Source organism: Canis lupus, chromosome 2 (genome assembly GCF_003254725.2).
Source record: "Canis lupus dingo isolate Sandy chromosome 2, ASM325472v2, whole genome shotgun sequence".
In the NCBI taxonomy this organism is placed as follows: Eukaryota; Metazoa; Chordata; class Mammalia; order Carnivora; family Canidae; genus Canis; species Canis lupus.
The window spans coordinates 71,486,126-71,508,595 of record NC_064244.1 but is presented as its reverse complement, the minus strand read 5'-3'; the positions used below and the strand labels follow the sequence as shown (position 1 = coordinate 71,508,595).

Here is a 22,470-nt window from a genome sequence, read left to right as displayed (position 1 = left end):
AAAAGGGAGTGATAATTAAATCATGTATATTAATATCTAGCATTCTTTCTATTAGTGGCATACCAAGGTGGGGGCTGTAGTGCAGGCTAAAGGGGTACATAGTGTGTAAAGAATTTGAAAGCAGTAAGAAAACCCACTAAACCTTTTGCTTTTTAATCATCATTATGTACCTAAAATTCTGAGCAGTGTCAGGATAAAACACTTCTTGCCTCATCCTCCTCCCATAGACCACACTACCTAGCAAATTATAGAAACTTATAATAAATAGTAATTACAATCAATATTTAACAAAGTTAAACAGGAACTAAGAGATCATAATTTGGAAGGTAAGTGAGATTGCACTGGTTAAGGGCTTAGTCCAATAAGACTGCCCTGCTGCCCCCTGCACCACCCCCCCTCAGATGCCAATCCAAGTTCAGGTTATCACATGTGCTTCTGACAAACTGTCTATAGACTGGAGGTTCCAATAACCTCCTCCTTGAATTTGATTAATTTGCTAGAGTGGCTCACAGAACTCAGAAACATTTTACTTCTATATTACCCATTTATTCTAAACAGATACAACTCAGAAACAGCCAGATAGAAGAGATGCCTGGGAGAAGATATGTAGGAAGGGGCGCAGAGCTTCCATGCCCTCTTGGAATGTGCCACTCTCCCCCAAACCTCCACATGTTTATTAACCCATAAACTCTCTGAACCCTGTTTTTTTTTTTAAGATATTTATTTATTTATTTATTTATTTATTTATTTATTTATTTGAGACAGAGACAGAGAGAAGCAGAGACACAGGCAGAGGGAGAAGCAGGCTCCATGCAGAGAGCCCAACATGGGACTTGATCCCGGGACTCTAGGATCATGCCCTGGGCCGAAGGCAGGCGCTAAACCGCTGAGCCATCCAGGAATCCCCTGAACCCTGTTCTTTTGAGTTTTTGTGAAGGCTTCATTACGTGGGCATGATTGATTAAATCATTGACCGTTGGTGATCTGTTCAGCCTCCAGTTGCCTCTCTGCAGAGTGGGCCTGAAAATTCTAACTCGCCTCTGGCAAATTCTAACTGGTTCCTCTGGCAGCCAGACCCCATCCTTAGGTACTTTCCAAAAATCACTTCATTAACACAACTTAGATGTATTTGGGAGGGACTTGTTATGAATATCAAGACATCTTTTTCACTGTTAACACTTAAGGAAATTTTAAGGGCTTTAGGGATTCAGAAATGGGGAACAAGACCAAATATGTATTTCTTATTATAAATTACAGTATCACAGTAGGTTAGCTATCCTCTCTGAGCAGTTTTTCTTACCTGTGAAATGAGTAGTGATAACCTGTTTCTTAAATAGGATAATAGATGTAGAGTGCTATATTAGTGTCCTGTTGCTGTCATAACAAGTTACCACAAACTTAGTGGCTTGAAACAATACAAATTTATTATCTCACAGTTCTATAGATCAGAAGTCTGCTCCAGGTCTCACAAGGCTAAGAGCAAGGTCTTGACAGGGCTGTGTTCCTCCTGGAGGCTATAGGGTAGAATCTGTTCCTTTGCAATTCCCAACTTCTAGAAGCTGTTGCATTTTTTGGCCCATAAGCCCCTTCTTCTATCTTCAAAGCTAGAATAACAGGACAAGTCCTTTTTATAACTACATATCTCTAGTTCTCTGCAGCTAGGAAGCGTTCTCTGATTTTAAGGACTCATGATCATATTGGGACCACCTGAATAATCTAGAATGCTCTCCCCATTTCAGAGACCTTAACCTTAATCACATCTGCAAAGTCCCCTTTGCCACCAAACATAACATATTCATAGGTTCCAGAGAATCAGAACATAGACACCTGGGGGCCATTTTTCTGCCTATCACAAGTACTTAGCCCTGTGGAAACCCTAAGTGGATGGCAATCACTCAAGGCTTTTAGTACTCCAGAACATTGCAAGCTATAGATGTGACACCCTGCCCCCCACCCCCGGCACATCATTTACATCCTAGTGGGAAAATGAAATGGCTGAGGACAGAAATGATTCTGACCTAAAAAGAGTGACCAGAGCCATGCATGGAGGTTTCAACCAAGTATGATGAGAATGTGAGAGAGGCTCAGGTCACCAAGTGATCTGATAAGTCTGAACAGAGTGAATGCACATAAGTGCAGAACCTGGAAAGAAATGTGGTTCAACCCCAATGAGAATCTTTATAGAACAAAGGGTAAAAGGGAAGGAGAAGGCAGAAGAAAAGCATTTCTAACCAGATAGTTGGGGAATTAGATTTGTTCATATTGCTCAATCCTTCCCACTAATCCCATTGGTCTTGTTTGTTCATTCAGGCAATGGATATGTGCCAGGCTCTGTATCTGGCCTTGGGGATGCAATGAATATAAGACACAAAGTTTGCTTTCTCTGGGCTCAGTCTGGTGAAGCAAACAACCATGTCAACACAGAGCCATAATACAGTGTGACAATAGGAGTCCACAAGGAAGGGTGTTCCTCCCTCCCAAATTTACGGGACAGGAAAGGCATCTTAAAGGAAGTACCCATAAACTGAGACCTGAAGAGTGAGTTGGAGCTATCAGCACACTTTGGGCCACAAGTCGCAGCCTGAATCAAATGACCTCAAACAATAATGAATTGACTGCCTCACTTAACTAGAAGTCCAGAAGTAGAGTAGGCATCAGTATTGGTTACTCTGGTCACTCTTGCTCCATATTTGTATGATTCCCTTTGGCTGGATTATCCTCTGTGTGTTGACTTCACTCTCAGGCTGGCTTCCCTTGTGGTGGCAATTCCAGATGTCACATCAATACACTCAGCATTCAAAAGAAGAAAGGCATCTCTTTCATAGACTGTCTTCTAAGAATGAGGAAATTCCTTTTCCAGAAGCATCCCAGCCGCTGTGGCCCTGGCATCTGATTGGGGTCACAGGGTTACTTCTGAGCCAATCCCTGTGCCCAAGTGAATGCCATGTCCAATTTGACTAAGACCTAAGTTCCTAAACCTATCAGTATGACAAGGAGAGTGGATTTACACTTGCTAAAACCCATGGTCTAATTTGAAACAGGGAGATAAATAAATGAACATCTAGGTACCATTTAAGAGTAAAGGAGAGTGAGAGAACAGAAAATAGTATGTAGGAATGCCTAGTGACTTGCTCCTTCCTTCTCCCATGTAAGACTCATTTCTGCCAATTTATACCTTCTGCTTTTCATGGGTTCTGTTTCCTCATTGCTCTAGCTTTGCCATGATTTCTCTCCATGCATGCTCTCACCTTCAGTGTATTGGTAACTGCCTCACTCTCTCCATGTTTCTCAATTCAGACCTCTAATCTCAAGACTGTCCCAATTAATCTTTCTATATCAGGTTTCATCTACTTGTAGTAAGCTCCAGAAGATCAGGGACTTTGTTTTGTATAGTGCTGTATCCCCAGTGTCTAAACAGTACCTGATATGCAGTGGGTGCTTGACAAATTAAACATATGGCAAATGGATGAAAGATCAATCAGCCTCCTAGTTAATTGACTGCCTTTGGGTCACATACTCCTCTGGGCAAATTTTCCGTGGCTGAGGGGATGTCCCTGGAAGGGGACATGTCACTTTTAGTGGTAGAGCCAAAATTTGTTTGGATCTCATTCCCACTGCTTACTTTAATCTGAACTTCAGTTTACATTTCTGCAAAATAGGATCGATAAAACCTGTCCTTTAAAAGGCACCTGGAAAAATAAAAATAATAATAATAATAAAAGGCACCTGGGTGGCTCAGTAGGCTAAGCGTCAGCTTTCGGCTCAGGTCATGATCTCAGGGTCCTGGAATGGAGCCTTGAAAAGGGCTCCCTGCTCAGTGGGGAGGCTGCTTCTCCTTCTTCCTCTGCCACTCCCCTGCTTTGTGCTCTCTCTCTAGCTCTCTCTCTTTCTCTCTCAAATAAACAAGTAAAATCTTTTTTTTAAAAGATTTTATTTATTCATGACAGACTCAGAGAGAGGGGGGCGGGGCAGAGACACAGGCAGAGGGAGAAACAAGCTCCATGCAGATAGCCTGATGTGGGACTCGGTCCCAGGTCTCCAGGATCACACCCCGGGCCAAAGGTGGCGCTAAACCGCTGAGCCACTGGGGCTGCCCACAAGTAAAATCTTTTTTAAAATTTAAATAAAATCCGGGGATCCCTGGGTGGCTCAGTGGTTTGGCGCCTGCCTTTGGCCCAGGGCGCGATCCTGGAGTCCCGGGATCGAGTCCCGCATCGGGCTCCCGGCATGGAGCCTGCTTCTCCCTCCTCCTGTGTCTCTGCCTCTATCATAAATAAATAAATAAATTTTTAAAAAAATAAATAAATAAATATTTAAATAAAATCTAAAAAAAAAATAAAAAATAAATTTAAATATTAAATAAAAGGCTCAGGGGTTCAGTATTTTTTTTTAAGATTTTATTTATTTATTCATGAGAGACACAGAGAGATAGAGAGTCAGAGACCCAGGCAGAGGGAGAAGCAGGCTCTACACAGGGAGCCTGACGTGGGACTCCTAGGCTATAGGTAGCGCTAAACCGCTGAGCCACCAGGGCTGCCCATCAGGGGTTCAGTATTAAGTGAGATTGTGATTATGAAAGTAGGTTATATATTGTAAGATTCCAGGCAATTTAATTCAAATCTGGTCACTCACATGCACCAGGAAAACATGGATGATGGAAAGGCCAGCTTGCCTGTTTAGTTCTTTTCGGTGTTGTGTTCCCCCAGAAGAACCTCTAACTGGCTCTCTTCTTGTTCCTTTCCGTTTATTCCCCCAGGGTCACTCAGGATGTGTCAACTGTCTGGAATGGAATGAAAAAGGAGAGTGAGTATGAACTAGTGCACCTCAGAAGGTTCTGGAGATGGGAGTGAGGAGGCTGAGAGGGGAAACTTTCCTCCTCCTCAGTAGAACTAAGGAAGAGAGACTGATGCACTTTTCTGTATACTTCAGTTTAGTCCATCATTATCAACACAGAGTTGAATGATGAATTGGATAACTGCCCAAACCCTGCTTTTCTGATAACCTAGGACACTTAAGGAATAATGAGAAACCCTTAGGACAAAATAGAAGAAACTCAAGTAATGTTTACAAGATAACCTTGAATTCTGTGATATCTCCTGTTTGTCGTGCTCTATGTGGCTTCATTCCCTATGAATAGGGAATGTGGGGTAAAGGAATGGAGCCTTGGAACTTGAGAGGTCAGAACCCCTCATTATGCTTGCAGTTTGCTTGCCTCTGGTTCCGATGACCAGCACACGATTGTGTGGGACCCTCTGCACCACAAGAAGCTGCTCTCCATGCACACGGGACACACAGCAAATATCTTCTCTGTCAAGGTGAGCAGGATAAGGCACAGAGCAAGTACAAGGTGTGACTAGGCTGTGCACATGGTTGTATTTGCCCATTGGTGTCCCATGTTCCCCCTGGGGTCACAGACACCTTTGTGATCTGAGCATCTGACTATGATTCCTGGAACCCCATCTCTTTTACATGTTCTGCTTCCTTACATAGAGCCACAAGGCCAGCTCTAGGTGAATTTACATTTATTTGAGTGGTGATGGTATGTGGTATGGTTCCAAGCATGAACTTAGATAGCAGAAAGACTTCTCTGCCTCTTAGAAGCTGTGTGACCTAGGCAAGCCCCTTTACTCATCTGTAAATAGGAAGTTAACTTAGGAAAAACCCCAAGATTCATGAATAAATGAGTAAATAAATCATTTAATTTTAAAAGGGAAGCAGCAATCCATAGGCTTAATATTATAGCTCAAGGAGATGATTGTAAAAAGGCACCTGGCACAGGTGCTTTTAGCTATTCTACATTTGGGCTACCGACTCGGTGGTGGAAGTTGAGCGAAGGAGAATTGGGAATAGGACTTAGAAGTGTCTTCAGACCTCTGAAGCCTTGTAAGTGGAAGTGACATGAAACTTCTGCCTTTTGGTCCCAGAGAACAGATGTGAGATTAGTGACTCAAGTCCACAGGAGCAAATGTGGACCAGATGAAGGAGAGAACTGTCTAATGCTAGAGCAATTTGGAAAAGGTAGAATGGACCCTTTGAGAATGCAGGAAATGTCCAAGCACTGAGTTACTCTCCACACTGGGAACTTTATCTGCCAGGTATAAGGTTGGAGGAAACGACCTTTAAGGACCTTTCCAGCTCTGAAATTCTATAATGGATGTATGTGAGAATGAGGCTGTCTTTTGGAAAGCCTCACTAATCTAAGAAATATTTTCCTAATTAATATCAAGAAGAATTACAAGATACATGAAGAAGGTAGATTTGAGAGCGGAGAACCTACGTATCTCCCTAAACCCTGCCTCCTTCCTAAGCTCTGATTTTCACCTCCTGTTCCAGGGACCAATCCTAGATGATTTTCTGCAATTTTAGAGAGAGAACAATGCTGACTCACCTCTTGCATGGCAAGCAGGGACTGTTTTCTGCCTCCTGAAAAGTGTTAGATTCAATTTGAATCCAGGGGGTGGAATCTGGGAAAGGGACCTGTGCCATCAGTTTGGCATCATACAGCACAAAATGTTGAGTTCGGAAACCAGAATTTGACAGTGGTCTTGATACTCGCTAATAGTTAGGGCAAGGCACTTATATTCACAGACCCTCAGCCTCCTCTTCCATTCAAGTGTAGAAAAGGATTCTTCTCTCTAGATAGTAAGTAGCACTACACACAATTTTATTTAACCCACAAGCTCCCCCTGGTGGCAACTACAGTGTGTGATGAGTGTGGCTCTAGCCCTCAAGAGCTCACCTGTTCATTTCTGTTGTGCATGAGGTATATGCTGTCTCCAGACAGGATTAAAGACTACTAGTTGCCCCTGAAAATGATTAAATTCCATCTATTTCATCTATCCCTTGCCCTGGTGATCCATTAGAGAATGGTATGTGGAAAGAGTGTATTGTTGTTCTTTTGTGAACAGTTAAGTAGGACTTGAGCTCCTTAAGTGCAGAATAATGCCCTACCCCCAGCACCCATTCAGCCTTATTTTGGGTAGGAAGAAACTTTTCAATTAAGAAAGAAGATAATTAAATTTTTTGAACTCAAGAAAAAGAGGAAAAAGTTAACTAACACCACACCTAAATTTTTTCTTCTCAAAGCTAGGTGACAGAACTGCACACTTTTGTAAAATTACTGTTCAAAGCTATGCTTATGGCTGTTTTGTTCTTATCACATGTCATCTGGAATATTTTGTTCTCAACTTCATCTGAATGGCGGGGTTCTCATTCTTTATAATAGCTACATGGAGATGTTGTCTCCTGATGCTCAATCTTTCCCTAGAGTCCAACATTTGAGCCATTTCCAGTATTTGTTATTATGAGGAGGGCCACTGAGCATTTCTGCACAGGTCCCTTTTTTCTAATAGAATTATTTCTTGGGAGTGGAACTTTGGGGTCGAAAAATAGAAACAGTTTTTATTTTATTACCTATTGCCAGATTATTCTCCAGAAATATTTGAAGCCAACTTAAAATACTACTTCCTTCTTAAAACACTGGAAGTCCTTTTCATTTTAAAGATAATTTATTACAGAATCCTCAGTTTATCAAAAAGTCCTCATAAGGTAGTGTGCATATGGGAATCAGACAGACTTGAGTTAACCCAGTGTTAGTGCTGAACCTCAATTTTAAGGGGTTATTTTAAATATGAATAAGATATGGCACCTGCCCAGGTGTCTAGCACATGGTAAATGCTTAGTAAATGGTAACAGCCATGATTAGCATCCACTCAGCTCTTACCTGGGGAAGAATCAAAGGAAAGGGATTCCTTAGGTAGTCAGTTTAGCATATCAGGACTACTCCAGCAAAGTAAAGGTGTGTATGCCCCAATTTTGACTTGTAGGCCTATGGGCTGATTCTTGAGATCCAGTTTTCTTAGTGGACTGTCTTAGATGGGCTCATTTTCTTACCTGATATGAAGAAAAGAGAGTGCTAACATCCAGGCTAGTCTTCTTTCCTGGCCAGCCCTACCCCCACTACCTGCCAATCTCTTCTTCAATCTTTCTGGAGCAGTTCCTGCCTCATGCTGGGGACCGAATCTTGATCACGGGGGCAGCCGACTCCAAAGTGCATGTCCACGACCTGACAGTAAAGGAAACAATCCACATGTTTGGAGACCACACAAACCGGGTGAAACGCATTGCCACAGCGCCCATGTGGCCCAACACATTCTGGAGTGCTGCTGAGGATGGGCTTATCCGGTAAGGGCCTGAGGGATGAAGCGGGGCCTGTGCCTTCCTGGTTCCACTGCATGTTGGCTCCCCTATCCCATCTGCCCCTGCTGCTTCCTTCTACAGGCCTCGTTCCTTCCCTTCAGCAGAGTTCCAGCCTCACTTGTCTGCCCAGGGCACTTGTCTGTGAACATTTGCTTGTCCTGCTCTCATCTTCCCCTCTCCTACACTATATCCAGGCCTGCCGGCCTGCTCTCACCAGCACAGAGTCTGCTTCCTCCGGGCTTTCACACTTGCTTTCCCTCCATGTGGTTTCCTCTGTCCTCAGTTTTTTCAGTGTTTGATTTTCTCACCCTGAGATCACCTTAAGAATCACCACCTCAGAAGCACCTTCTCTGACTATCCTGTCTGAAGTAGGACCCCCTTCCATTATTCTGTCTCAGCACCCTAATTATATCCTCTATCACTCTAATTACCATCCGTAGTTCTCTTATTTTATTTACTTGTTGGTTTTCTTCTTGTCTGTATCACTCACCAAACAGTGAACTGTCAGAGCACTCCACCTGTCTCTTGTCCCTGGTTGTGTCCTTAGAACCCAGCACAGTGCCTGCCACATAAAGATGCTTGACACTTCTCTCGAATAGTTGATCAGTGAGCGTATGTGTGAGAAGGGAGAGATAGCCAGCCAGAAATGGTAAAGTGGGCTTTCTCCCTTTGCAGTGGCCTGGATTGTCACACCTTTGCCTCTACTTCCCTTCATCCTAAAATGGTCTCAATGCCCTTTAACTCCTTTCTTCAGAGGTGACCTTAGAACTTTTATCTCCCCAACCTGCTTTAACGCTTCCCTTTAGATCTTTTTTTTAATTTTTTTAATTTTTATTTATTTATGATAGTCACAGAGAGAGAGAGAGGCAGAGACACAGGCAGAGGGAAAAGCAGGCTCCATGCACCGGGAGCCTGATGTGGGATTCGATCCCGGGTCTCCAGGATCACGCCCTGGGCCAAAGGCAGGCGCCAAACCGCTGCGCCACTCAGGGATCCCTTCCCTTTAGATCTTATAGGACTTTATGCCCTCTTCCCTGTTACAATGGTGGAGAGATATGTAAATCATTCATAAACAGCAGTTAGAAGCAGGGCACTGATGTCAGACAGACCTGGGATCAAGTCCTACCTCTGTCACTCAGTGTTTGGGGCAAGTCACTTTACCCCCTGAATCTTAGTTTATTCATGTATAATGGGAATTATATTCTCCCCCTTGCTGGCCTGAGTATTAAAATTGAGATAATGGCTGAGTGAAGTAAGTCAATCAGAGAAGGACAAACATTATATGTTCTCATTCATTTGGGGAATATAAATAATAACGAAAGGGAATATAAGGGAAGGGAGAAGAAATGTGTGGGAAATATCAGAAAGGGAGACAGAACATAAAGACTCCTAACTCTGGGAAGCGAACTAGGGGTGATGGAAGGGGAGGAAGGCAGGAGGTGGGGGTGAATGGGTGACGGGCACTGGGGGGGGCACTTGACAGATGAGCACTGGGTGTTATTCTGTATGTTGGTAAATTGAACACCAATAAAAAATAAATTTATTAATAAAATAAAATAGAATAAAATAGAGATAATGCCTGTGAAAACCTTAGGATAGTACTTGGAAGAAAGAAAGCGCTTGGTGATGACAGATGCAACTCCATGTTACTCTTGTTGACCTTAACTAATTACTGTGTGCCAGGGATGCAGGTAGAAGCTAAGCATTTGAGTTGGAGCCTAAGCACTTAAGCAAAGGCACAATCAGGGAAGGTGTCCTAGTAGAATGTGAGCATACACTGGGCCTTCCAGAATAGACAGGATTTGCATGGGCAAGGAAAAGCAGAGTGGCCTCCCCAACTTAAGCAGAGTTTATAAAGGCAGGGGTAGATAGGCCACATAGGGGATAGTTGTAATTGACACAGAAAACTGAGGAATAAGACTGGTATGAAATCAGGTCTTGGAAAACAGACTGAGGAGTTTGGTAAAAATAAACTAACAATAAACTCATCCTAGAAGTATTGGGGAATCTGCAGTTTTTTGAGCAGGAGAGTGATATAACAAAACCAGTATTTTAGGAAAAGTAATCTAGTGAGATTAGCTTAGAAAGGTAAGGTGGACAGGGTAGAGATTATTGCCAATGTCTAGGCAGGAGGTGAGTGAGCATACAGGGGACATCCCCCCTCTTTCTCTGTGCCATTGTTGACAGCACAACAGTCCCCCAAACTGCACTGAGGGGCGTGTTACTGCCCGGGATGTCTGGCATGACCTTTACCGCCTGAGTGGGATTCAGAGTTGTCTTGGCGCACTGTTTCTAGATAACTCTTAGGTGATCTCTAGATTCTTTTTTCTGTCACCTCTATACTTCTTCTGTTTCTTGTAAGAAATTAGATTAAAAGTAGAGTTAAGGAGAAGAGCCAAGTGGTTAAAGGCTGTCTCGCCAGCTCTGCACTATCACAGCTTCACACTTACTGGCAGTGTCATCCCAGATAGGCTCTTTACCTGCCTTCAGCCTCAGTGTTCTAATGGTACCTGGGGATGGTGGAAGGATTTAATTAGATAAGCCATGCACAACACTTAGGGACAGTACTGGACACAAAGCAATTTCTCACTCTTATTAATCAAGAGTAATAGTATTTAATAGCGATATCACTGATACCTGTTAAAAAAAACAGTACAGTAATATTTACCTTCAGTAGTTATATGAAGAATAAGACAGATTGTGTGAGAAGCCTATTTCAGGTGCCTGGCCTACAGTGAGCACTCAAGAAGTGGGAGTGGTTTTTCAGGGCATCTGGCTGGCTCAGTTGGAGGAGTTTGCAACTTTGGTATCAGGGTAATGCGTTCAAGCCCCACACTGGGTGTAGATATTACTTAAAAATAAAATATTTTAAAAAGAAAAAGAAATAGGAATGGTTTTTGCCATTCTTATTATTAAGGAACAGGTCAAAGCCACTCTCAGTTGCTTTATATAACAAGGCATTAGCTTCTACCTTGCCTCACAGGAGGACCCAACCCCCACCCCCTAACACTGTCCTCTCTCACAGCCAGTATGACCTTCGGGAGAACAGCAAACACTCAGAAGTGCTGATTGACCTGACAGAGTACTGTGGCCAGCTGGTGGAGGCCAAGTGCCTCACTGTCAACCCCCAGGACAACAACTGCCTGGCAGTAGGGGCCAGTGGGCCCTTTGTGAGGCTCTATGACATTCGCATGATCCATAACCACAGGTATGAATAGTTCGGCCTCCCCTGGGCAAGTCCCTGGGAACCTGCTGCCCCTTTCCCTCGTTGCCATGCCCTCTTCTTTTTGAGGTAGGTTTTTTAAATTTTGTGATTTAAAAAAAAAAAATGTAATCCATACTTGTTTTGGAAAATATGGGAAGTATAATAAAGAAACTACCCGTAGTCCACCACCTGAAAGAAATCACTGTGTATAATATTTTCTGCTGTTCTTTTACTCTATTTGTACAGAGTTATAATCTTGTAATTCTTTTTTAGAAAATTTAATTTTTTTATTCTTTTTTTTTTTTTTTTAAAACAAACGTAGAATATACTCAGAACCTCCACATAAGTCCCAGACCTGCTCTGCTAGCTTGGGTTTTCACTTGACTCCTGGGACAGACACAGGGATGTCTGGCCTGCTTTACTTTCATTTGTGGGTTTGGGCAACCACTGCTGCTCCTCACACACTAGATGACCTGGAGTGGACCTTGACCCCTACCTTCATCATCTGTAAAATGGGGATGATAGGGTGGTCATGAAGACCAAGACAATGGACAGGACCTACTTGTAAAGCACTGTAATGTATGTGGCCATGGCTATCTAGTTGGTGAACCTTTGGGGTTGCTGAGGTAAGGAAGAAAGTTACCTCCTTTCAGAGATACTCATTTAGGTTTTCTTTTAGGGATTGTGGTCTGATCCAGCCAGGGGTAGTGCTAGGGGTTATAATCTATATGCTTTGCCTTCCCACCAGGAAGAGCATGAAGCAGAGCCCTTCAGCAGGTGTCCACACCTTCTGTGACCGGCAGAAGCCCCTTCCGGATGGTGCAGCCCAGTATTACGTGGCAGGTAGGACTGAGTACAGCTCTGGCCCCAAATTCTTGGCTGGGTGCTGACTCTCTCTGGGGTGGTACAGGAGACGCATGGCATGGTGGTCAAGAGCAAGGGTTTTAGAGTAAGGCAGATGTGGGCTTTAATCCTGACTGTCATTGACCAGCCATACTGTGACCTTTGGCAAACCATTACCCTTTATAAATCTTAATTTCTTTTCCATAAAATGGCATCATAATGATTAAATGAGATAGAGTATTTAAAAAGCAATTAGCAAAAAAATAAAAAAATAAAAATAAAAAGCAATTAGCCTAGTGCATCTAGTAAGTGTTCAACACTTGAAGCTGCTTTTATGATGAATATAATTGCTACCATTATTGATATGGTTGGCTTCATACAATCCCCTGCCCCTCTGGGGGGAGATGGAGAAGCTCAATTAGGATAACTAAGCTGTTCCCCACAGGTCACCTGCCAGTGAAGCTGCCTGATTACAACAACCGTCTGCGAGTGCTGGTTGCCACCTATGTGACCTTCAGCCCCAATGGCACAGAGCTGCTGGTCAACATGGGAGGGGAGCAGGTATGTATGGCTGCCCAGGGTGGCTTTGCTCCACCACCCATATTCAGTAGCCAGGTCTTATTTCTCACTTCCACTACCATGAGGCAGACAAGAAGCAACAGCCTTATTGTAAATGACTTTATGGTGAAATGTAGGAGCAATAAGGCATCATTGGAATTCCTAGAGAAGTGCCCTGGCCTTGGCTTTTTCTTAAGCTTTAGAACTGACAGGATCTATCTTCTCTGTACTGTGAATTTGAACAAGTGTCTTCATTCTTCTGAGCCTCAATTTCCTCATCTTTTTTCCTAGGAGAAAATCCTGGGGCTCAGAGCCAGGCTGTGGGTTAGGGCTAGCTGTAGGAGTGTTCCTTGATTATGGCAGGTTACTGTTTGCATATTCTCAGGATATTTAGTAAGCCTTGCTCAAATCCATTTATTCTGCATACATTCACTGAGTACTTACTGTGGGACTAGCATTATTATAAACATGAAGGAAACAAATGTGAACTATGATCCAGCCCAGGTTGACAGGGGAAACATGACAAGCGAACCAGTTGATGACATTACAAGGCAAGATGGGTTATGTACCAAAGAACTGGGATAGAGAACAGGCGAGCACCTGAGTTCAGAATATAGTTCTGGCTTCAGATTGCTGAGCCATCACCTGGCCTAAAGGTAACCTAAGGATGAGTAGAGAGGCAGTCTAGCAGAGTGGTTTGGAGCCAGACAGACTTGGTTTTGGGTCCTCGCTGTGCTACATGTTGTTTTTATGGCCCTGGGTAAGTAAAGTCTGAGCCTGTATTTCTTCCTCTATAAAGGAGGTGATAATAATAGCAATTCTTAGGGCACCTGGTTGTCTCAGTCAGAAGAGCATGCAATTCTTGGTCCCTGGGGTTGTGAGTTTGGATCCCATGTTGGGTGTAGAGATTATTAAAAACAATAAAATAAAAAAATAGTAGTACCTCTCTATGGGGTGGTTTCTAGGATGAAATGAGATAAATCATATAAAACAGTTTGCAAAGTTTCTAAAGCAAAGTAAGAATTCAATAAATGTTATAATAGATAATAGTATAATAGATATATTATTATTAGTATAATAGATATACTATAATAGATACTATAGATGCTATAATAGATATATTATACTAATAGTATAACAGATAATAATATAATAGATAATGTTTGCTGAGATAAGTAAGTAGCAGTGTTAATTTGGGCAAATTGCTTCCCTTCTCTGAGGCTTCAGTTTTCCCATCTGTAAAGTGAGACATTTGGCTTTGTGACCTCTGAGGACCTTTCCAACTTAAACATGTGATTCTAATTAATGGCAGTGTTTTAAGCAGTCTACCCTAAGGGCCAGGAACTGGGAATATTTTCCTATCTGAGGTTTGCTCCATAGGAACCTCTCCTGGCCTTGCTTGATGGCTCCCTCCTCAACACCCACTGTGTTCCTGAGAGCCATCAAGCCACCAAGGCCTTGCTCATAGCTAGCCACATTCTTACCTCATGGTCTCTGTCTCTTTTCTTGACCCTTCCTCTCTAGGTCTATTTGTTTGACCTGACTTATAAGCAGCGGCCATATACCTTCCTCCTGCCTCGAAAATGCCACTCCTCAGGGGGTAAGTTATTTCTTGGGATAGGGTATCTCTGCTGGGAGCTTGAATGTGTGTCACCTCTGCTGAGAAAGCTGCCTCTTCTCTTGTACTGTGGCTGTGATCCACCAAAAGGAGTAGATTCCCTGAAAGAACATTCTTCTGTACAGTAAGAAGGAAGATAACAGTAGGCCAGAGAGATCCATCAAAGAGGTTGGCATCATGGTCCTTTTCACTTCCTTCTCAAAAAGCAGTTTATTTGTCTCTTGAGGACCTGAAGTAGTTGCCCTTCCTTTCTCATCCTGGATCAGTCTCCTCACTGACTCCTCTCTGAGCCTTACTGTTGATTTAGGCACCTCTACTTCTCCCTCCCCAACCCCCAGCTAAGTGTAATGTCATGTTGAAGCTGTGTCCCTCTCCAACCAGCAGAGGGCGCACAGGCTTTTCTTTATGCATTTGCCTGCGTGTCAGAACTTGCTTTCTGGGAATGGATCTAACCCCGGGAGAATGGCCCACAGTGGAACCATCAGGTCCTGTGATGGAAGCTGGAACGCTGCTGAGGAGAAATGAGGACTTTCTCTTAAGTTGTTGCTGTTCCTTTCTCCCCACCCCTGCCAGAAGTTCAGAATGGCAAGATGTCCACCAATGGTGTATCCAACGGTGTGTCCAATGGCCTGCACCTTCACAGCAACGGCTTCCGGCTGCCAGAGAATAGGGGACATGTCAGGTGAGGCCAGACTGACTTGTCCAGCCCTCTCAGTCCCAATTACACCTTATGGTACCTTACCATAGAATTGGAGAAAAGAGCATGTCCTGTAAAGCATCCAGGCACACACCTCAGAGTTTGAGGGGCTGGGGCAAGGGTTATAATGGAGTAATGGAGTATTTCTGGATATGGCTAGTGTTTCCAATACTGTTCCTCCCTGGTAGGATTCCAGTCATGCTCAAACTGAAGCTTCAGTCCCTTGGTATCAGTAGCTAGGTCAGGAACTGGGGGCCAGCTGCCTCTTAGTACTGAGCTCTCTCTTAAAGGTGTTCCACACAGATGGACCTCCCCTATTATATTTTTCTTTGTCCCATACCATCTTTTGGTTTCTGTTCACTGCCAGGCCCAATGCTGGACTGTAGATACAGAGGTGCTCAAATCCTCTGAGCTTTGAGAGAAACAGATGTCTCTATAGATCCATGGGAGGAACTTGGGTGGTCATAAGGTTCATCTCAGTGTGGAGGCAGGTGGCTAGCTACTGTCATGCCCAGGAATTTGATTAAGAATTGCCTTTGGGAAATAGAGTAGAATCGCTCTTGGGGTACCTGGATAGCTCAGTTAGTGGAGCATGCAGCGCTTGATCTTGGGGTCATGAGTTTGAGCCCCATGTTGGTTGTAGAGTTTACAATTGTAGAGTTTACACAAAATTGCCTTTAACCTGTCTGTGATAGCTTCATTTCTGTTTCTCTGATTTTTTTTCACTGGTTCAGTGTATCTGGACTGTGCCCACTACCTATTACAGTAATCCAGGCCAAGGATAGGAGTGGTCCCCTCTTCTAAATGATGATGGAGATCTCACAGACCAAGAAAATATGGGTGCCCTTCAGGCAAGGCTGCAGACTTCTCTGACCTTCTTTGGCTGGCCTGACTTGGCTCTCCTTCCCCATAGCCCCCAGGTAGAGCTGCCCCCATACTTGGAGCGTGTGAAACAGCAAGCCAACGAGGCCTTTGCCTGCCAGCAGTGGACCCAGGCCATTCAGCTTTACAGCAAGGCCGTGCAGAGGGCCCCTCATAATGCCATGCTCTATGGGAACCGAGCTGCTGCCTACATGAAGCGCAAGTGGTGAGTGGACTCTGGCCAGGATGAGGGATGAAGACGGGGCCTGGTGGAGCCAAGTTGCCGAGGCCTCCAGGGAAGGTGGCAGTGGCATGCCACTGCCTCTTAGGGCTCCTTAGCCTCAGGCTTCTCCTCCCCACCTCCAGACTGGAAGTCAGGAAGTCTCAAGCACCAAGGAAGCTCATAATGAAGTAGGACATGTTCAAAAGTAGCTTCAACACAGTATTTTGTTATAAAATGATGTGGTCACTGGGCAAGTAGGATTTGAAGAGAATGATTAATCCCAATTGCTGCATAATTGTGCCTTGAATTGGACTATGAAGGAGCAGTGGAATTCTTGTTAGATAGAAAAGAGGCATTTGGTGAATTGAGGTGGTATCTATCTGATTCTGCAGCTCCTTGACCTTGGGGCCTGCTTCCCTATGCTCTTAGACCACTGGACCAAGCACAAACAAGATACCAGGGATCTAAAGCTGGCTGTGGGTCATGCTGGGTCATAATGGCTGGTGGTAAAAGGGTGGGTCCATATCCTGAAGAACCCGCTATCTTTGGAGACCATCAGGTCTCTCAGCCCTTCTGCCTGCAGCACCAGCAGGCAAGCAGGCGGGCAGACCCCATCCCCCAGCCGAGGCCAGGACTGGAGATGGATAGAGCTGGGCCCACAGCCATTTCTGCTCCGTCTGGCATCCGTCGGCTCTGCCCAGACAGACAGGCCAGCTGGTGTGCCATCGTCTGGCTGCAACAAGGCAGGCCAGAGAGGGAAGCTTAAGAAACCCACCCAAGTCAGCAGGATGGTAGATGGGGGTTTGGGAAGATGCTACCCCCATAGGCCTTAGCTTAGGCATCAAGAGTTTGCCAAAGGCTCAGATGGCAACCCAACCCAGGAGGTGATGGTTTGGGGGCCATCCTGATGTGTTTTGCCTCTCTGTCCCAGGAGTTGGGTAGAATACAGTGTCCTCATCCAGGCTTTAGACTGAGAGCTGTTTCACTCCTACATTCTTGCTAAGAGTGGCTAATGATTTCCCAATCCATGGGTGCCCTTGACATGTTCTCTGAATTCCTACTATGCACTAGAGACCAGGGACACAAAGTTCTTCACTTTGAGTTCCTGTGTTCCAGAGTGCCCAGCCTTTGGACGGAGGACAAAGACATCATGGTTCGTCATCAAAGAGGCAGGAAGCAATGTCTTTGAGTGATCAGGTGAAGCGCTGTGGGCATCAAGAAAAGTTAGGTCACTTTAGCTGGGGTCAGGGAAATGTCAGGAAGATGAGGTGTCTGGGCTTTAAGTGTGGGCAGGCTTAGGCAAGGAAATGAAAAGGAGGAGGGGATTACAGGGAAGGACATTCCCAGGAAGATGAATGGTGTGAACAAAGGCGTGGGGGTGGGGGACTGACTGAAGAGCTTGTTTGCAGAACAACAAATCCATTTGGCTGGAGCAGAGGGTTCTGGAAGGGACTGGCAGGAGATGAGTCTGTGAGGTAGCCTGGGGCCGGCCTGGGAAGGACTTGGAATGCAGAGCGGTGGCGTTTTGGCCTGGATTCAGTGGGATGATGGGCAGCTACTGAGGAGTTTTGAGCAGGAGAGGGATGTGCTGAGGGCTGTCCTTTCAGGGAGATTGATCTGGCAGTGAGTCTGGATGGGTGAGCCCTGGGGCCAGCCTGTTCTCCCCATCCCCACATGCCTGCCAGTGACCCCTAGAATGTCACATTCTGTCCCAGGCCTGTCTCTCCAGGGCTGCCATCTGCTCCTGGATGCAGTGGGAGCTGTCACCCCCTGGCTCCTGGTTGGTCTCTGTCTGGCTCTCTCCAGGAGCTCTGAGGGGCACTTTGCAGGTGGTAATTGGGTTTCTAAACAGTGCCTGCTCCTTCATCACAGCCAGTCGTTCTGACGCAGGCCATGCCTTCAAAGCACTCTGTCCCCTGCCTGCTCCCACACTGGTGAGCTGCTTGTTGTCTAAGTGGGCATGGCTGCTGCAAGGGCTGAATGCTCCCTCTGAGTGCTGTAGGAGAGGAGGGTCAGGAGGGCATTTTCCCTGTCGGGCCTGCTTTGGCCCTATGCAGGAGGGTTGTGAGCTCTATGTTGGTGGAAGGAACATCAACCCTGGAGAGTGCTGCTTGGCACAGTTGGGTCCTAGGCCCATCTCAGCTCAGCAGGGAAAGGAAAAAAAAAAAACCAAAACAGTTACCGAAGGAGAAGTGGTTCTTATGACCTCTCTGGCTCTCCAAATGACAGGTGGGAACAGATGAGAGGTGCTGGGGAGTGTATTCTATATTCTGGCATAGGGTGGGAGAGCAAGAGACTTTCCTTTGGCCCCTCCCCACTCACTCTCCCCACAAAACCATCCCCACTTCCCTTCGACCATGCTATGGGAGGTTGAAGAAGTGAGTGGGGATGATTTGGAGCTCCTGGCGTGCCCACCCCCCTTTGCCATCAGCTTTCAGAGAGCTGACTCTGCCAGTCTGTCAGTCCCCATCCTTCAGCCCCGGGAGGTAGAGGCCACAGCTGCTGTGGATCAGTCAGCCAGGACAGAGGGGGGTCTGGCTGAGGGCTTGCTGCCTGCTGATCAGACCCTGAGTCCCCAGCCTGGCACTTCTGGCTTCCCCAGACCACAGAACTGTCCTTGAGGGCCCCCTGCCTTGGCCATGGCTTTGAAGACCAGCCGGGGGGATTTGAGGAGGTAGTTGGAGGAAAAGAAAAGGAGGGCTTGGGGAGCCTGAGATGGGCAAGATGCCAGGCCTTCTGCTGCAGAGAGCTGCGGGTGCCTGGGATGAGCCAGTGCACAGTTGCACTCTGTGCCCAGCAGAGGGCAGCCTGACACTGCTTTCCCCCCCAAGAGTACACACAAACCACCACCACCACCCACCACCCACCCCACCCCTACCCCCATCCGCCATCCCCACCATGACTTCAGGGTTCCTGACTTATCTCCTTAACATACTCTGTCTCCTGGGGATCAAGGCCTGGGCTGAGCTAGAGTTCTTTCCATCCCCAACTACCTTCTCCCTGAGATCCATCAGAGGTGGGTGGAGGTGGCCACAGGAAGCAGAAGAAACTGAGTGGATTCCTTGCTTGCTATGTGGCCCCACCTCCAAGCCACACTCCCCTGCCTTCCCAGGGATGGTGACCACTACGATGCCCTGAGGGACTGCCTCAAGGCCATCTCCCTAAACCCATGCCACCTGAAGGCACACTTTCGCCTGGCCCGCTGCCTCTTTGAGCTCAAGTATGTGGCTGAGGCCCTGGAGTGCCTGGATGACTTCAAAGGGAAGTTCCCGGAACAGGCCCACAGCAGCGCTTGTGACGCATTGGGCCGAGACATCACGGCAGCCCTCTTCTCCAAAAATGATGGTGGTGAGTGGGCACTGAGGAGGGGTTACTGTCACTTTCTATTTGAGGTCCTATGTGACATGCTAGAGAGGACATAGTTCTGAGATCAGTAACGCCTGGATTCAGGTATTGATTCAGAAATCATGTGGCTTTGGAACAGTCACTTGGTCTCTCTGAGACTCAGTTTCCTCATCTGTAAAGGGGGAGTGATAGTACCTCCCATTCAGAGTTTCTGTGGAGGATTAGCAATAGCGTGCTTAAAGCACCTGGTATAATGCCTGGAACTCAGGACAGGGAAAAGCTCAGCTCAGGCCATCTATGTAGCTCCAGCTGGGCCTGCTCAACCTGCTCACAGATAGGGCCTTGGCCGTTCCATTGGACATCTGAGTAAGAGGCAGCAGCTGGGGGTTGCACTCATTCCAGTTTGCACACTTGCAACAGAGGCAGCAGCATAGCGCAGTAGAAATACCTCATGCATGTGGTGTAAAACCTTGGGTTCCAACTTCGGCTCTGCCGTGTGGTAATTATGTGATCTTGGGTGAAGCGCAGCCTCCCTGAACCCACTGCCTTACCTGCACAGAGAGCATTCAAAAGCCCTGTCTAGCTCACCTCAGTAGCATTGGAGAGTGAGCTGGGTATTTGTGGTGAAATGTGAACTCACTGGAGGCAGACATGGATCCTCATCTCTCCTATGCAGTTTACTAACCGTGCGATTGATTCATTTGTTTGAGTAGTTATCAAGCATCTACCATGTGCTAGGCACTGTGCTGGGTCCTGGGAGTACAGCTGTGAACAAGTCAGATGAGATTTCTGTATTCATGGAGTTTACAGCTCTAGTGAAGGAACCAAGCGATGGAGGAGAAACAGAGTGTGATGAGTGCCATGGGGACCTGATATGGTATGGGTGCATGGGGCAGGGCTTGGTATCAGGCTGGGGTTCTAGAGGAGGAGACATTTAACCTGAGATCTCGAGGATGAGGGAGAAGAGGTAACTAGATTAAAAGTAGCTGTGGGAGGTGAAGACTTCCTGGTCTCGGGACCAGCACATGCAAAGGCCTGGAGGCAGGCAGAACCAAGGCACTTTTAAGGCACTGAGAAAACTGTTGTGATTTTACCCAAGGCTCTTAACCAGTCAGTGCCTCAGTTAGGATCTGTAACTTGTCTTCCAACGAGGAAGGGCTTGGACCTTACTGCCTTCAGAGCCATGGATCTATTTAGAAAAATCTCCCCTTCAAGGCTCTCGGTAGTGCTTCACCTTCTCCTCCCTGCCTCTCACCTCCACAGAAACAGACTGCGGGCCTCTGCATCCTTGGGGCTTTCAGACATTTTTCAGGGACCTGAGCCAAGGCCCTCCTAGCATCTGAGGTCCCCTCTTGAACATCCTCAAGGGCTCTGTCCAAAGATGCTTCTTCCTCACAGTCATTCTCAGCTTTCCAGGGTAGGGGTAGGGCTGAAAACAGGGCAAGGGGTGGAGACAGGGGAGGGCAGGGGAAGAGGGACAGGCCTCACCTTTCCATGCTCTCTGCCCCCAGAGGAGAAGAAGGGAGCTGGTGGTGGCGGTGGCGGCCCTGTCCGCCTCCGCAGCACAAGCCGCAAGGACTCCATCTCGGAGGATGAGATGGTGCTGCGGGAGCGAAGCTACGACTACCAATTCCGCTACTGTGGCCACTGCAACACCACTACGGATATCAAGGAGGCCAATTTCTTTGGCAGGTCCGAGGTCCTGAAGAGGAGGAGGGCACAGGCTAGTTGGCAGCAGGAGGTCGGGGTGGGGGTGGGGGCATAATGCTTTTAGAGAAGTCTCAAATCCCAACTCTGCCTCTGTATCCTTGACCAAATGGCTTCACCTCTGTGGGCCTCAGTCTCTTCATCTATAAAATGAGACCAGCCATCCCCACTCACAGGTCGTCCATAATGAGGATTAATGAGGACAACCATAAAGCATCTAGCACAGGGCCTGGACTCTGCCTTTATCCCCTACCTCCTCTCCCTCAGTCTCCATGTTCCAGAGCTTGGTTTTTTGATATTGATACTTGGAGCTTTCCTCTGCTGGAGGTATGAGGCAAGAGCCCTCAGAAGCTGGCGGTCTTGGCACATCATGTGCTCAGAACTGTGCCCAGTTACTGAGGGACATAGCCCATGTCTCAGATTCCATCACCCCTAACCCTCCTTTGTAGATGGTGTAACTTTCTTTGGGTAGGTGAAACACTTGAATTCGAGAATCTCTCCATCAAGATCCCCTCTAAGTGTAAGTCATGTGTGAGGGGCAGATGTACTGTAGGGTCTGGACCCGGGAAGGCTAGAGCTGCTGAGGGAAGGCTTAGACAAGAGTGTTCCCAGAGACCCAAGAGATGCAAGATCTGATCCAGCACCCAGGGAGCTTATAATATGCTTTGAGGGAGAGTATCTTAAAGGGACCGAAACAGTCCCTAATCCTGAGCTTAATAATAGCTGGACAGTGACTAGGGCTCAGCAGTTTGGAGAGAGGATTACCACGTGTGGGAGTTCTGAGTCAAGTGAAGATCCCAGAGTTCGGGGGGCTGAGCAGCTCCAGATGTCCGTGTTCCCCCTCGCCCTAAGCCACACAGCCTCTACTTGAGGCTGTAGGGCAGTACCCCACCTGACCTCCCTGCCCTTTGCCCCTCTGCCAGCAACGCTCAGTACATCGTCAGTGGCTCTGACGATGGCTCCTTCTTCATCTGGGAAAAGGAGACCACCAACCTGGTCCGCGTGCTCCAAGGGGATGAGTCCATCGTCAACTGCCTGCAGCCACACCCCAGCTACTGCTTCCTGGCCACCAGCGGCATCGACCCTGTTGTGCGGCTCTGGAACCCACGGCCAGAGGTAAGGGTATAGAGAAGATGGGCAAAACTAGACAGGGAGGAAGGTTGGGCTGGATACTGTGCAAGGCCTCTGGCTGACTCAGGAAGGGTTGGGAGGGG

The 22,470-nt window shown here is 46.5% G+C and overlaps 1 protein-coding gene across 6 annotated transcripts in view; it reads left to right on the top strand.

The window, feature by feature from the left end:
* WDTC1 (WD and tetratricopeptide repeats 1) overlaps window positions 1-22,470 on the top strand; it is a 62,984-nt gene that overhangs the window by 37,192 nt on the left and 3,322 nt on the right. The window contains exons 4-15 of one of the 6 annotated variants that reach the window (XM_049105748.1): window positions 4,757-4,803; window positions 5,204-5,315; window positions 7,997-8,184; window positions 11,225-11,407; window positions 12,153-12,247; window positions 12,693-12,808; window positions 14,330-14,405; window positions 15,000-15,105; window positions 16,034-16,207; window positions 19,317-19,552; window positions 21,061-21,241; window positions 22,238-22,372. In XM_049105748.1, coding sequence (XP_048961705.1) covers window positions 4,757-4,803; window positions 5,204-5,315; window positions 7,997-8,184; window positions 11,225-11,407; window positions 12,153-12,247; window positions 12,693-12,808; window positions 14,330-14,405; window positions 15,000-15,105; window positions 16,034-16,207; window positions 19,317-19,552; window positions 21,061-21,241; window positions 22,238-22,372 — 1,649 coding nt within the window. Of the gene's footprint in view, window positions 1-4,756; window positions 4,804-5,203; window positions 5,316-7,996; window positions 8,185-11,224; window positions 11,408-12,152; window positions 12,248-12,692; window positions 12,809-14,329; window positions 14,406-14,996; window positions 15,106-16,033; window positions 16,208-19,316; window positions 19,553-21,060; window positions 21,273-22,179; window positions 22,373-22,470 lie in introns of all 6 variants that reach the window. The other 5 variants (XM_025446972.3, XM_025446974.3, XM_025446971.3 and 2 more) reach the window with 5 other exon arrangements.